The sequence below is a fragment of the Littorina saxatilis genome, linkage group LG16 (assembly GCF_037325665.1).
Source record: "Littorina saxatilis isolate snail1 linkage group LG16, US_GU_Lsax_2.0, whole genome shotgun sequence".
In the NCBI taxonomy this organism is placed as follows: Eukaryota; Metazoa; Mollusca; class Gastropoda; order Littorinimorpha; family Littorinidae; genus Littorina; species Littorina saxatilis.
This window is the reverse complement of record NC_090260.1, coordinates 41779218-41795542: the sequence shown is the minus strand read 5'-3', so window position 1 is coordinate 41795542 and position 16325 is coordinate 41779218. Positions and strand designations below refer to the sequence as shown.

General features: G+C 41.9%; 1 protein-coding gene across 1 annotated transcript in view; it reads left to right on the top strand.

Annotated features, from left to right (window-relative positions):
- The window catches only part of LOC138950005 (uncharacterized), an 18427-nt gene extending 2146 nt beyond the window's left edge, over positions 1-16281 (top strand). Inside the window, exons 2-6 of the mRNA XM_070321786.1 lie at positions 2479-2618; positions 7064-7229; positions 11693-11921; positions 15851-15898; positions 16275-16281. Coding sequence (XP_070177887.1) covers positions 2479-2618; positions 7064-7229; positions 11693-11921; positions 15851-15898; positions 16275-16281 — 590 coding nt within the window. The remainder of the gene's footprint in view (positions 1-2478; positions 2619-7063; positions 7230-11692; positions 11922-15850; positions 15899-16274) is intronic.
- Positions 16282-16325: the final 44 nt, after the last annotated feature.

Genomic DNA, 16325 nt, shown 5'->3' with positions numbered 1-16325 from the left:
TTGATTTGGTTTTTTTGTTTGTTTTTATTCAGACATTTTTTTTCCTTGGTCGTATTTTGTATTTGCAGCATTCCTTTAAACCTTCGCCCGACCGGGTTATCGACTACACACGGAAGACATCGTGGGGCCGTGCTGACCCATGCTTCTCAAAAAATGAAAAAAATATGCATACCCTTCCGTAGACCCATGCTTTCCAAAGAAGCAAACACGTGCATCCCCTTCCGTAGACGCCGTGGTTAAATTTCCGCGAGAAGTATTTCAATTAAATTATTAATTTAATTGTTACCATGCGGACTAAAGCTTCTCAGAAAAGGAAACACGTGAATACCCTTCTGTAGACGTCGTGGGGCCGTGTGGACCCACATTGTTATGCATTAATTTCGCTCCAGGCGACTTGCTTATTAACTCCAAAATTAAACAGATCGCAGAAAATGATGTTTAGAGCCAATACCTGAAGGTTTGTGACTTCTCTCCCTAGTTTTTATGTAAGTTCCTTCAGTTTGAGAAACATGGGTCCGCACGGCCCCACGATGTCTTCCGTGTGTAGTCTAAATTTGACCTGTGTGTTTTTACATTTAGTCAAGTTATGACTAAATGTTTTAACATCGAGGGGGGAATCGAGACGAGGGTCGTGGTGTATGTGCGTGTGTCTGTGTGTGTGTGTGTGTGTGTGTGTGTGTGTGTGTGTGTGTGTAGAGCGATTCAGACTAAACTACTGGACCGATCTTTATGAAATTTGACATGAGAGTTCCTGGGTATGAAATCCCCGAACCTTTTTTTCATTTTTTTGATAAATGTCTTTGATGACGTCATATCCGGCTTTTCGTGAAAGTTGAGACGGCACTGTCACGCCCTCATTTTTCAACCAAATTGGTTGAAATTTTGGTCAAGTAATCTTCAACGAAGCCCAAACTTCGGTATTGCATTTCAGCTTGGTGGCTTAAACATTAATTAATGACTTTGGTCATTAAAAATCTGAAAATTGTAAAAAAAAAAAAAAATTATAAAACGATCCAAATTTACGTTTATCTTATTTTCCATCATTTGCTGATTCCAAAAACATATAAATATGTTATATTCGGATTAAAAACAAGCTCTGAAAATTAAATATATAAAAATTATTATCAACATTTTTTATCGAAATCAATTTAAAAACACTTTCATCTTATTCCTTGTCGGTTCCTGATTCCAAAAACATATAGATATGATATGTTTGGATTAAAAACACGCTCAGAAAGTTAAAACGAAGAGAGGTACAGAAAAGCGTGCTATCCTTCTCAGCGCAACGAATACCCCGCTCTTCTTGTAAATTCCACGGGCACTGCCTTTGCCACGGGCGGTGGAGTGACGATGCTACGAGTATACGGTCTTGCTGCGTTGCGTTGCGTTCAGTTTCATTCTGTGAGTTCGACAGCTACTTGACTAAATGTTGTATTTTCGCCTTACGCGACTTGTTAATTACTTCTCGCTGAAATGTAATGATCTTGTAGGACATAAGAGCTTTTTAGGTGTCTGAGGCATTCTTAAAAGCTCATTAAAAAATTCACACTGGTTTAAGAGATATTTGCAATTAAACACCCTTCTGGGTCCACACGGACCCACGACGACCGGCGAAGGTTAATCAAAATGTGGTTCTAGCTTTCATATAGCTGTATGTGGTAGGCCCATGTGTCCTTTGCTGAAGGTATGATGCGTCTGGGCTGGTTGGCAACTGTGCCAAATGTATTGCACTTCTAATACATTAATGTATTTGTTTGGTTACATAACGGTATCTTGTAAAAGCATTTATCCTACATACGTGAGAGAGACACCCGTGAGATAATAATCGTTCAAATCACACGTGTGTATATCATGTAAATGAGGTTATGTCAAGCAAGTCTGGCAGGGACCTGTTTTTCCACTGCTTACGATGCCAAAGTCACCCAGACAAACGTCATTATAGAAACAAAAATTGCGCTCGCTAATTACCCTCGATGAATCTTTAGAACTAACACGTCACGCCACACTTTCAGAGTGACGTTTCATTGCTTTGACGTAATAGATTGCACAAGGCTTTAGAAGAGATCGAGGTTCCAAAACAAGCCTCTTCAATTATTTATATTAGCTGCCTCTACTGCAAGACATTTTCAGTCAAATACACGTAAGTACAGTATGTAGGATAAACAGAATACTACATGGCTTGCTGTGTCTTACCAGATTTACACTCGTTGCTTTTTCAAATAGTGCACAGCTCGCTTTCGCTCGCAGTTCAATATTTAAAAAAAATAAACTCGTGTAAATCTGATAGGACACAGCAAGCCATGTAGTATTCTCTATAGACACAGCAAGTCAGGTAGTATTATCTATGTGTGTCATTTAAGAAAGGTTGTGATTCTCTGTCCCACATCACACAAAATTAATAATTAGATTGGTGAACAAATGAACGTGCACTGTGTTTTCGCCAAGAGCAGAGTACATGCTGCATATATATGTGTGCAGATCAGGCGGTTCTGTCCGACTGCTATGTGAGGTACAGCAGCAACTCGCAGACACTCACTGGCTGCTGTCGGTTCGAACACGCGTTCAGCGCTATCTGTCCCATGTCCTGCCATTGGGCCCAGATAGATGGTACAAACAAGGTAAAGAAACAGTTGTGACTTGCCATAAGGCCTAAAAAAAAAATAGGTGTGGTTACGGTAACCCGACCTACCCTATTTTTAGGGGCCGATCCTATAACTTTTTATTACATTTGTCAAACAAACAAAAACAACAAAAAAAACGAGTGCAAAAAACGCAATGAAAGCGAAAGCGCCCGTGTCGCACACTTATTTCCCTGTCAAGTAGGTTTAATTTGTACACATTAGAAAAAAAAGTTTAAAAAAAAAAAGTGATTGCCTACCTACCTACCCTATTTTTTTGGCTATGTTACCGTAACCACACCTATTTTTTTTTTTGGCCTAACCTTAAACAGCCTTACTCTGGCATGGGAATTCTCCTTGGATCAGTGGATTTTCGACAAAAGATACACATTTCCGAGGGGACAAAGCATTCCTTATCCGAGAAAGAAGAAAACAATCGAGAGAAAAAAAAATTCGAGGAAGACAAATCGAACAAGAGGCGAAGCCTTCAAGGCTCACGTAAGAAATCGACAAACAGTAACACAAACTCAATCACTCCGTCACACATACACACACACACACACACACACACACACACACACACACACACACACACACACACACACACACACACACACACACACACACACACACACACACACACACACACACACACACACACACACACACACACACACACACACACACACACACACACACACACACACACACACACACACAGTAAGCATAGGTGAAACTGTGCAAGAAAGCGAGACCCTGGATCTGCCAAGTAGTCTCGGCCCGCTCACAATAACAATGACCGAGACGTTCAGTAATTCCTTTGCGTGACGTCTAACCCTCTTACGTCATAATGTGACGTCTTCAAATAGTTTCTATCACACACGTCAAACACTTTTGACCGAGACTGACGTAATCCATAGACTCGGAAATGTTAAAGTTTCTATCACACACATACACACACACACACACACACACGCACGCACGCACGCACGCACAGACAGACAAAGTTTATCATCGCATAGGCTACACTTACGTGAGCCAAAAATACAATCTGCCTAGTATGACCAATTATGTCTTCCATAAACCGTCCCTTCTTTGAGTAAGATTCCGCCCTTTTCAGCCACTTTTGCAAACAAGTAATATTAATTCAGTGAAAAGGATTAACATGCTCGTTGGTTTCGGGTTATACAAAAAAATCTATTAAATTTGGTCAGGGTTTTTGCTGTGTAAATACACTGAGCACAAAAAGTTAAGGATATTTGTTCAGTGGTATGCCCCAGATATTAATCAGCAGTTTTTTGGTCAGATATATACGTGTTTTTGAAGATCAGTCTTTCTTCTGCTCAAAAATGTGTTTCTGGAATCTGAGTAATATCTGGGTATGACGTCACAGGTCCGGGACCACGCCGACCCTCAAAAATGGCGTTTTTTGACGGCATGATTCACTTTCAACCACCGTCGAAACGGTGACTTAAACTGAATGATATTTTGCATTTTTACACCAAAAAGTTTATTTGGTGTCTTACCTAACAAGTCATACAAATTTCGTTCAAATCCGCCCGCAGTCAGGCTGATCCAGCGTGGAAAGGAGAGCGACCACAATCCTGAAAAACAGCAAAAAATCCATGTTTTTTATGGTGTTTTTGCTGGGTAGCCGCAGTTGATATGCAATTAATCTAAAACTTCAAATAGTAGCCTCTCCACATTTCACAGAACCATGAAAAAGTCCCTCACCTGTATATGTTCCAGTACTTAGAGCAAACGAAACCCGAGAATGGACGTTGTAACGGGTTTCCGTTAAAAATGTGTAAACGTTTGTAACATCCAAGACACAAATGTGATATACACTCAACTTTGTATACTTTGCAAAAAATGGTGCCATTACATGTGTGCCAAGTTTCAGAAACATTCGTTCACGGGCTCAAATGTTATGATCGTTTGAAAAGAGGTAAAAAAATACTGTCTCTGGTGTCTTTCGCGCAACTTTTTTTAAGGACTTTTTCTATAATTGTTTCTCGTTCTCCGATAGGATGCGTATAGCCTTCACGGATGATGCGAACACCTTGCTCAGTAGTGTTTTGAACACAGCTGTGCTGCATAAAAAAGAAGTAAAGAAGACAAAACAAAACAAAAACAGAAGAATGCAGACATGACGTCATATAATTCAAAAAATATTACGTCAGAGGGAGGCAACACTGTTTTTTTCTCATCGTCGTCTTGATAGTGGCAAAACACAATCTGGCATTTGCTGTGACGAATCAGACAGTTAGAATGCTACGAAATGGAGCTGTGGAGATGGACATCGCCAGGTTTTTAAGAGTCTGAAAGAGCATTGTCTCGAGGTCATAACGGCCTACTATACAGAGAACCGTTATCTGTCCGTTATGACACAGAGAGAACGCCTTTTTGGTTGTCCCTTAATTCGTAAATCGTGAACATTAAGCTACGGGAACAGTCACACAAACTCAAAAAGTATAATTATTTGGAGCTCTTCGGATTATTTTTTTATCATGCACACATACAAACACACACGTAGTCACAGACAGACAGATGCATAAACTCACGCGCTTGCACACCCACCGTGCCAAAGACAAATTTCAAAAACAACACACCTAACACACATTTTATATAAAGGAAACAGGTTTCAATCGCTGAGCTTTGTGCAATTAACCTTGATAGTGGAAAGTGTGTGTCCTGATCACTCAGCTACCTTGATATAAGTTTTGCAGACGTCATCGTCTAAAAATAGAACAGTCCAGTGGAGTGAGATTTTACTTTTTATTTCTTCAAAGTCATGAAGCTATGTCTTTTGAGCCCATGAAAGAATGTTTCTGAAACTTGGCACACATGTAATGACACGATTTTTTGCAAAGCATACAAAGTTGCGTGCATGTCACATTTGTTTCTAGGACGTTACGAACGTTTGCACATTTTTAACGGAAAACCGTTACAACTTCCATTCTCGGGTTCTGTTTGCTCCAAATACTAGCGCGAATCCAGATGAGGGTCTTTGTCATCGTTCTGTAACTACTTGTCAAAGAGGGGGGTAGGTCGTTTCCTCCGTTAAAATGGGGACCTTTACGGAACTTCCCCTTATTTTGTCAGTTGCTAATGAAAGATGAAACACCCGACAACGTTCTAGTCAACTAATTTTGGTGGTGCACTCGCCCTATCGCAAAAAAAAAACAAGTCACGTGAAGCGATATAAAAACATTTAGTCAAGATCAACACAACAAACCAATCATCGCCAAGACTACATTCAGATAGTCTCGGCTAACCATATCGAAGAACAAGACGGGTCACGCTTGCCGCCGCGAAGCACGCGTCCGTAGTACTTAGTGAACCTATTTTCTTTCATAAATACATTTTTAGAGTCAACATGACATATCTATATATTTTTGAATTCAGGAGAAGATGAGGAATACAATGCAATAAATTTTAAATCTGTTTGCGAAAAATCAATTGTTATGACAACTTTAATGAGCAAACTCATTAATCAATTTTTAAGCCGCCAAGCTGAAATGCAATACCGAAGTTTGGGCTTCGTCGAAGATTTTTTGACCAAAATTTCAACCAATTTGGTTGAAAAATGAGAGCGTGACAGTGCTGCATCAACTTTCACAAAATGATATGACGTCATCAAAGACATTTATCAAAAAAATGGAGAAAAAAAGTCTGGGGATATTATACTTAGGAACTCTCATGTAAAGTTTCATGAAGATCGGTCCAGTAGTTTTCTCGGAATCACTTTATACACACACACACACACACACACACACACACACACACACACACATATACACACATACACACACACACACACACACACACACACACACACACACACACACACACACACCCCAAGCCCCACCGGTTGGCCTAGTGGTAAGGCGTCTGCCCCGTGATCGGGAGGTCGTGGGTTCGAACCCCGGCCGGGTCATACCTAAGACTTTGCAATTGGCAATCTAGTGGCTGCTCCGCCTGGCGTCTGGCATTATCGGGTTAGTGCTAGGACTGGTTGGTCCGGTGTCAGAATAATGTGACTGGGTGAGACATGAAGCATCTGCCGTTTTACTAAAGCTAGATAGGAACCTGATGTTTTGCACACACCGTTTGCGCCACAATTTAAAGCTACTCACCAAATGTCAGCTCAATTGAACCCAGAGTACCAGAGATAAAAGTCTAAGCCGAAGTGTGACAAACAGTCAAACAAACAAACAAACACACACACGGACAGAGTGATTCCTATAGTATACACCGCCATGTAAAGGCGGCGCAAACATCACTCGGTGAAGAGGACCAGAAAAAGCAACAACAACAACAACAACAACAACAACAACAACAACAACAACAACAACAACAACAACAACAACAACAACAACAACAAAAGCACCGAAGAAAAGCGCCCTTCGTCTTCCATCCACATTGTATGTGTCTCGTTTCAGGTCAACTTTCGGGAGACTACCACCTCGTCGACGCTCTCAAAATATAAAAGTGGAGAGTGCAAGTTTTCCAAGAGTTCGGTCCTGACCTGGTATCCCTGCCAGTATAGATACAGCGTCCTGTTCTTCCCCGGGCCTGCAGAAGCCTTGGTTTCTGATGGATGCGGCCGTAAGTCTTCTTCTTCTTCTTCTTCTTCTTCTTCTTCTTCTTCTTCTTCTTCTTCTTCTTCTTCTTCTTCTCCCTTTTACATTTAGTCAAGTTATGTCTAAATGTTTTAACATAGAGACGGGGAATCTAGACGAGGATCATGGTGTGTGTGTGTGTGTGTGTGTGTGTGTGTATAAAATGATTCCGAGAAAACTACTGGACAGATCTTCATGAAACTTTACATGAGAGTTCCTGAGTATAATATCCCCAGACTTGTTTTTTCATTTTTTGGATAAATGTCTTTGATGACGTCACATCCGGCTTTTTGTGAAAGTTGAGGCAGCACTGTCACGCTCTCATTGTTCAACGAAATTGGTTGAAATTTCGGTCAAGTAATCTTCGACAAAGCCCGGCCTTTGGTATTGCATTTCAGATTGGAGGCTTAAAAATTGATTAATGAGTTTGCTCATTAGAGTTGTCATTAAAATCGATTTTCCGCAAACAGATTTAAAATGTATCGCATTGTATTCCTCATCTTTTCCTGAATTCAAAAATATACAGATATGTTATGTTGACTCTAAAAATGGACTTAGAATGAAAGAAAATAGGTTCAATAAGTACAACGGACGCGTGCTTCGCGGCGAGCGTGACCCGTCTTGTTCTTCGATATGGTTAGCCGAGACTATCTGAATGAAGTCTCGGCGATGATTGGTTTGTGGTGTTGATCTTGACTAAATGTTTTTATATCGCTTCACGCGACTTGTTGTTATTGTTGTTGTTGTTGTTGTTCTTCTTCTTCTTCTTCGATCATGGGCTTAGACTCCCACGTTCACTCATGTTTTTAGCACGAGTGGATGTGTACGTGTATGACCGTTTTTACCCCGACATTCAGGCAGCATATGCCGATTTCGGGAGAGGCATGCTGGGTATTTTCGTGTTTCTATAACCCACCGAACTCTTACAGGATCTTTTCCGTGCGCACTTAGTCTTGTGCTTACGTGTACACACGAAGGGGGTTAAGTCACTAGCAGGTCCGCACATAAGTTGACCTGGAAGATCGGAAAAATCTCCACTCGTAACCCACCAGCCGGCAGCGACCGGGATTCGAACTCACGACCTCCCGATTAGGAGGCCGATGTCTTACCACCACGCCACTGCGCCCGTTGCAGTAGCACATGGTTAAACCCCCAAAAGTAGATTATGCTTTATGACCGTGTGTTTGTGTTATTAGAAATGCGATGTGGTGCCACAAAACAAATGTCCATGTTTATATGTAAAATGAAAATAGACATTAAAGTTTTCTTATCTTATCTTATCTTATCTTATGTTATTAACCCTGCTAGGATTATCAATTTTAAATTGTTGTGATACGGGAAGTACTTATTTGTTGAAAATAAATGAAAACCGGTGTAACCTTAGTCAATTTTAACCCTCCCTCCCCCGCTTCAAACTTCAGTAATAAGTATATCAGGAACTTTTAAAAACAAAATGTATGTATATATGTATGCATCTATGTATTCCTACAGGTTTGGGGGTTGGGGTCTTTCTTGTCCAGCCCCCCCCCCTCTGGACCCCACCTTCAAACTTCAAGAATAAGTACTTTAATTAGGACCTTATAAAACAAAATGTGTGCATATAATATGTGTGCATCTATGTATCTCTACAGATTTGTCGGGGGCTATCCCAAAATGAACATATTTGACCCTCCACCACGGAATGAGTCGCATGTCACCTCGCGCGGTTCTGCGCTAGGCCTAATATACGTCTGGGGGGGTGTAAGGTATCAGTGTGAGGGTCACCTTAGTCACAGGCGTATAACTCAAACAGTTTTCGCTCTTTTCTAAAACGGGTTTCACCACTGGATAGAGCATAAACAACTCTTTATGAAAATGTAAAAATATGAAAATCATGCAAAGGTGACATGCGACTCATTCCGTGGTGGAGGGTCACATATTTGATTTTAAATGCCCATGTACTTATTCGTGAAGTTTGCAAGGAGGAGGGGGGGGGGGTCAGACCTACTCAGTTGACCCCACCCCTAAAACCAGTAGAGATACGCACATACTACATATATTTATGAATTATGTTTTAAAAGGTCCTCATGTACTGATTCTTGACATTTAAAGGGAGGGGAAATGAGGGGGGGGGGGGGGGCGGATTGACTAGCTGAGTCAGTTTTGATTGGGGGGGGGGGGGGTCATTTTTGAGTAGAGATACATAGATGAATATGCATACATTTTGTTTTTAAAGGTGAAAATGTACTTATTCTTGAAGTTTGAAGGAGGGGCGGGGGGGGGGGGAGTCCAAATTGACTAAGGGGGGGGGGGGGGTCAAAACTTACTAGCCCAGAATGACAGCCCGGTAAAAATAGGCTAGCCATGAATTACTCCCCGGTCACAATGCTCTGGTACACCGGTTTGATAGACGGCGAGAACTGTCGTGTAACGGTCTTATAATTGCTACGTGAGTCTACATAAAATGCTTGAGGGAGTGTTACAAAATGACGGTGGGATTTCTTGCAAGCAACACTTCCTGTCTATTTGTTTTTACTCACCTGAGTAAATAATGACTAAGAGAGAATGAGACTTGGTGGGCATCGTCAATATCAAGGTCACACAGTATGACTGTATTCGGATCATGAAATAAACATTAGTCAAATCCTTGAACGTTTTTAAATCTGGAGCTTTGGAGCTTTACACACTCCCAGGGTTTCATGCTCTTCATGCACACACACAAACACATACATACACACACACACAGAAGCAATCGCGCACACATGTACACACATAAGCACGCACGCACACACAAACAAACAAGGATAGGAAAATATCATATACGCACAGAGAAGAATACACAGAGTTTTGCACATTTGTTGGGTGTGTGTGTGTGTGTGTGTGTGTGTGTGTGTGTGTGTGTGTGTGTGTGTGTGTGTGTGTGTGTGTGTGTGTGTGTGTGGTGTGTGTGTGTGTGTGTGTGGTGTGTGTGTGTGTGTGAGTGTGTGTGTGTGTGTGAGTGTGTGTTCGAGTGCGTGTGCGTGTGTGTGTGTGTGTGTGTGTGTGTGTGTGTTCGAGTGCGTGTGTGGGTGTGTGTGAGTGTGTGTGTGTGTGTGTGTGTGTGTGTGTGTGTGTGTGTGGTGTGTGTGTGTGTGTGAGTGTGTGTGTGTGTGTGTGTGAGTGTGTGTTCGAGTGCGTGTGCGTGTGTGTGTGTGTGTGTGTGTGTGTGTTCGAGTGCGTGTGTGGGTGTGTGTGAGTGTGTGTGTGTGTGTGTGTGTGTGTGTGTGTACGTTCCTATCCATCAAACCGGGTTCACGGCTAGTTAACACTCAGTAAAAACTGGGTTCTTTTGAAAACTGGGTTCCTCAATCAGGGACCCACTTTTTTTAAGCATGACAAAGAGTGAAAATAAAAAAAATAAAAAAAATAAAAACGTCTTTTTTGACGGAAAGAATGTCATAACCATGTTCAAAATGACATTCTTTCCGTAAAAAAAAAAAATAAAAAAAAAAAAACTTTTTTTTTTGACGGAAAGAATGTCATAACCATGTTCAAAATGACATTCTTTCCGTCCCCTATAGGCGACGAAATAGGTCAAATTTTGTGCCTTTTTTAGTGTAAAATTCGTCGATCCCGGAGCGAGTACTGCACCCAGTGCCGTTGTAGTGCAAGTGCACTACAAAGGCACTGCGCCCAGTGCCGTTGTAGTGCAAGTGCACTACAAACGCACTATCCGTTGTGTGATGTGAGGAACCCAGTTTGGCGGAAAGGAACGTATGTGTGTGTGTGTGTGTGTGTGGTTGTGTGTGTGGTTGTGTGTGTGTTCCGAGTGCGTGTGTGTGTGTGTGTGTGTGTGTATACATCATGTATACACACACACACACACACACACACACACACACACACACACATACATACATTTTCCCACACACACACACACACACATGTAACATGTGTGTGTGTGTGTGTGTGGGAAAATGTATGTATGTGTGTGTGTGTGTGTGTGTGTGTGTGTGTGTGTGTGTGTGTGTGTGTGTGTGTGTGTGTTTGAATGTGTGTGAGAGAGTGAGTGGGAAACGTGAGAGAGTCGGTACGTGTTGGTCAATTTACATGCTTTTCTAATATTCTGTCTACAGAATGAACAAGAATGACTTAAGCAACAACATTTAGAACAACAAAAACACCATCAACAACAAACACACCATAACACTAACGTTAAATACAGAATTAAAAAAAAAAAAGTTTTTATTTTTGACTGAGCAAATTCATTTCTTTATTCTTTTTTTGCGAGGACAATGCCTTGCCCGACATGAAAAAAAACACCATTGATTGTTCGCTTGTCTGTTCATTTTGCAGATCGTCAACGTGCTTGTGAATGTATTGATTTGTAAAAATTTAAACTTTCCATTTGCTTACCACTGTTGTTTTTTGATTCTGAATTGTGGAAGGTTAGCATTCTTTTTTTCTTTTTTTTTTTTGCAACAACAACAGTAACAACAACAGCAACAACAACAGAACTAACAACAGAAACAACAACTGTAACAACAACTGTAACAACAACAGAAACGCCCATCAGAGTATCCCTCACGACGTCAGTGCAGGGCGGACAAGAAGGGACCGCAATAACGCTTCAACGCGGTCAGAAGAACGTTCGCTTGACGTGTCGTTATGACAACACCACGGGATGGGCGCTGGGGCTTCTGAGCTGGTGCAAAACTGGGTAAGTCGTCACGTATATGATACGGTCAGCCGTGACTGTGATGAGAAATGTTGGCAACTATTTTCAGCCCTGAAAGTCTCACGTATGCTCCACTAGCCTTTGGCTAGTGCCTCTCAAATTTTACTTTACTATTTTACTAGCCAAAGGAAATATTTCTCTGACCAACGTACAACGCAGGTTGTGCCTTTACTTGCGTTTGGCGAGTAGATTTGCGTTTTTACTCGCGAGTAGATTTGCGTTTTTACTTGCGAGTAAAGTTCTCGCCACTTTCAAGGCTGATTTTAAAGACTTGCTGATAAATTCATTATAGGTACCTATTCCTCGGTGCTGACTTTGACTTTGTTGTTAGCCTTTTGGCCTTTTTGACTCCCCTGAGTGATCAGGAAAGTCTTAAGCCTGCTATAACTACAGCCGAACCAAGCCAAACTAGTTCTGCGAACATTCGGCTATCTACTATCTACTATCAGCTTCACTCCGCTTTCGTTGAGTAGGCATGCTGGGTATTTTCGTGTTTCCATAACCCACCGAACTCCGACATGGATTACAGGATATTTTCCGTGCGCACTTGGTCTTGTGCTTGCGTGTACACACGAAGGGGGTTAAGTCACTAGCAGGTCTGCACATAAGATGACCTGGGAGATCGGAAAAATCTCCACTCTTAACCCACCAGGCGGCAGCGACCGAGATTCGAACTCACGACCTCCCGATTAGGAGGCCGACGTCTTACCACCACGCCACTGCGCCCGCAAGAGTCTAATTTGAAAACAATAGTTGTAACGACAATGACGATTCTAATCTGGACGGGGATGTTGACCAGTAGGTTGACAGTGAAGCCTGTCTTTAATTGGACGAAGTCGACTACGCGTCGCTCACTTCGCGAAGCTACCGGAACTAGACTTCGTCGCAGTCCAAGGGAAGGCACTATGGCGTCTCAAATCTTATTAGCCAGAAAGCGCATGCGCGTAGTCTCGCCCAGCGCGTGGTGTGCTTCTTTCTGAGTACTTTACGTCACAAATTGTACTTTGCGTACTTGATGATGACGTAAGTTAATTGTAACACATAGTTATGTGTTCTATTTTGTTTACTGAGCACGGCCGGGACCAGTTGGCGTGAGCGCTGGGATTTCGAGTTTCATATAATAATAATAATAATAATAACGGGCATTTATAAAGCGCCTTATCAGAAGTTCAAAGCGCGCGACAACAATACATGTATACAAAAATCATACAATCACTGTCAGATTCAAACAACACATCATGCACATCTCACATCCCCAGACTCTATACTAAGGAACTATCCGTAGTGTTGTTGGAACACGTGAGTTTTCAAATTGGACTTAAAAGATGAAATGGATGGAGAGTGACGTAATTGAAAGGGGAGTGAATTCCATAACTGAGGTCCATAGTACGAAAACGTGCGGAAGCCATGAGCCTTGCGTTTAAAGCGACCTTGACGGAGAAGTCGAGCATCATCAGAAGAACGAAGGGTGCGAGAGGGAGTGTAGAGGGAGACCAGTTCAGAAAGATAGGCAGGTGCCGATTCAGAGATGATATTGTAGCAGAAGCAGGCAGCTTTATACCTAATACGTTCAGATACAGGAAGCCAGTGAAGTTCTTTCATGAGAGTAGTGCAGGGTTGTCGATGCTGTGCTCTGAAAATGAGACGTGCAGCAGAGTGTTGTACTTTTTGCAAGGGTTGGAGAGTGGAGTCAGGGCAGCCTATGAGAAGGGAGTTGCAGTAATCTAATCTGGACAGAATGCAGGATGTAACGAGAGTTTTAGTGGCATCAACAGTGAGAAATTTTCTTATGGAACCTATTCTTCTGATCTCAAAGTAGCATGTCTGACAGACTTTTTTGATGTGTTGTTTCATTGAGAGGTGGGAGTCCATGATGAACCCAAGATTCCTAGCACTATCAGAGAGAGAAATGTGACTAGAACCTACTGTAATGGAGGCTGGAAGGGAAGTGGTCGAAGAGGAAGCTCCAGAGAAAAGAAGAAATTCAGATCAGTCTTGTCGTCATTTAACTTGAGCATATTGCTTGTCATCCATGATTTAATATCTGAAGTGCAGTTTTGGAGAGTGTGCGTCACCGCTTGGATTTCTGTAGGCTTGCATGCTTGTTGGAGTTGTGTGTCGTCTGCAAAGAGGTAGTGATTGACTGCGTGTTGCTTGATGACGGCAGAGAGAGGAGTGGTGTATAGTACAAATAAAACTGGGCCTAGAACTGATCCCTGGGGAACGCCGAAACAGAGAGGAGATGGGGGAGATGAGAGATTATTGACAGACACATACTGACTACGGCCCTGTAGATATGAACTAAACCAGTGAAGAGCGGTAGAGTGAATGCCAAAAACAGATTCGAGACGAGAGAGCAGAACAGAGTGATCGATCGTATCGAACGCAGCTGAGTTATCCAAGAGAAGCAGAACTGATAGGTCATCATTATCCAGAGCAGAAAGAATGTCATTCACAACACGAAGCCCTATACGCTGACTGAAGAGGGTTGCAGAGGTTGTTGGTGTCAAGGTGGGAGAGGAGCTGACTAAGCACTACTTTTTCCAGAATTTTAGAAATGAATGGCAAGTTGGAAACAAGTCTATAGTTTTTCAACTGATTTTTATCCAGAGATGGTTTCTTGATCAAAGGTTTAACTACTGCAGTTTTCAAGTCCATTGGCACAGTGCCAGAAGTGAGAGAAGAGTTGATTATGTTGGTTATGATGGGAAGAAAAAGGTCAAGGTTTTCATAAAACAAGTTGGTGGGGATGGGGTCTAGCTCACAAGACTTTGGCACTGTGTTCTTCAAGATCTTCAAAACAAACTGCTCAGATACAGGAGTGAAGCTATCCAACAAAGAACCAGAGAATTGTGAAGCCGGAGGCGAAGCCACTGGTGGAGGAAAGCTATTTCTGATGGTTTCGATCTTCTGAGTGAAGTAGTCAGAAAATACAGTTGGCAGGTCCTTAGAGTCATGGGTGGTGGGGAGGCTGGAAACCGTCTGTTTGCCAAGCAGAGAATTGAAATTTTGAAAAAAGTTCTTTGCATGTTCTACTACCTATAATCTGTGCAGAGAAGAAAGCAGTTTTAGCGCCTTCAACTAAGTCATTTACTTTGCGTTTGATGGTTTCAAAAATCTCTTTGTGAACAGTGAGTTTGGATTTAAGCCAGCACCTCTCCGCCTGACGACGTTCACGTTTCAGTTTGCCAAACTGCTCAGAGATGCTACTGGACCACGGGTTAGATTTCCGCTGACGAACCGTGCGTTGGCAGAGAGGGGCGTGCCTATCAACTGAATTGAGCGCAACATGTCATTCAACATGTCAATGCATCGCAGTATGAAATAATACAGGTAGGAGGTTAGTTCTTGTACTTTGGGTCAACCAAAGTCGATAAATTCATTCTTCACTACGGTATTGAGTCTGATGTCGTCGTCCATCTTGTATCGAAAAGCACCCTTCTTACAACAACAAAAAACTTCGTTGCGAGCTACGGCGAAGCTTCGCATGTCAAAACTTGAGAAGCGATGTTGGGATCAAAGTACCACGCCGCAGCTGCGGGTTTTCGGTATAAAGACTTCGCGAAGCTTCGTGTAGTCGACTAGGGGCTCAATTAAGGACGGGCTGTTACCCTTGAAATAATGTGAACTTACGAATATTAATGTCACTGAAGACAGTGCCAAGTGTGATTGTGTCGTTGTGACCGTTGAAATATAGATGTGAGTTTGTGTTTCCTCAATCAATCAATCAAGATGCTGACAATGCTGGTAAGAATGGAGCTGGGAATGGTAATTGTGACAGTGACGTTATGACCATTGAAATATAAATGTGTGATTGTGTATTTCATAAACTATGATATCGGTATATGCAATTCGATTTTCACTGGTGTTGACTGAGAAAAAATGAGGCTGACAATAATGTTTTGTTGCAGCTCATCGTGCAGCAAGGACCCAGGAAGCGCGGGATCTAGCTCTACAAGGCACTGTTTACCTCTTGTTGTTGCTTGCACGTCTGTGTGTGTGTGTGTGTGTGTGTGTGTGTGTGTGTAAAAAAGAGAGAGAGAGAGAGAGAGAAAAGGAAATAAAAAGGATAATTCTGTCTTTTTGTTGGGTTTTATGTTAGTTAATTGTTTCCTTAACTTGGAAATGTTTCGCGCGCGGCATAGATTTCAGTGTGACAAGATGCCGCGAGGGAATTCCTACACAGTGGATTTTAAACTTTCAGCGCTAGAGCACCTGGACAACAATTAAAGTTTTTTTTACAAACAGCACGTGATATCGGTTTGTTCACCGCAGACCTGGATTTAATCGTTTCCAGTTAGCATTATCTTTTAAAGTTATAAACTTGTTTAACAGACAATAAAGCAACAAGATTTCCTTCGTGATTTAAATTCCTTTGAACACTTT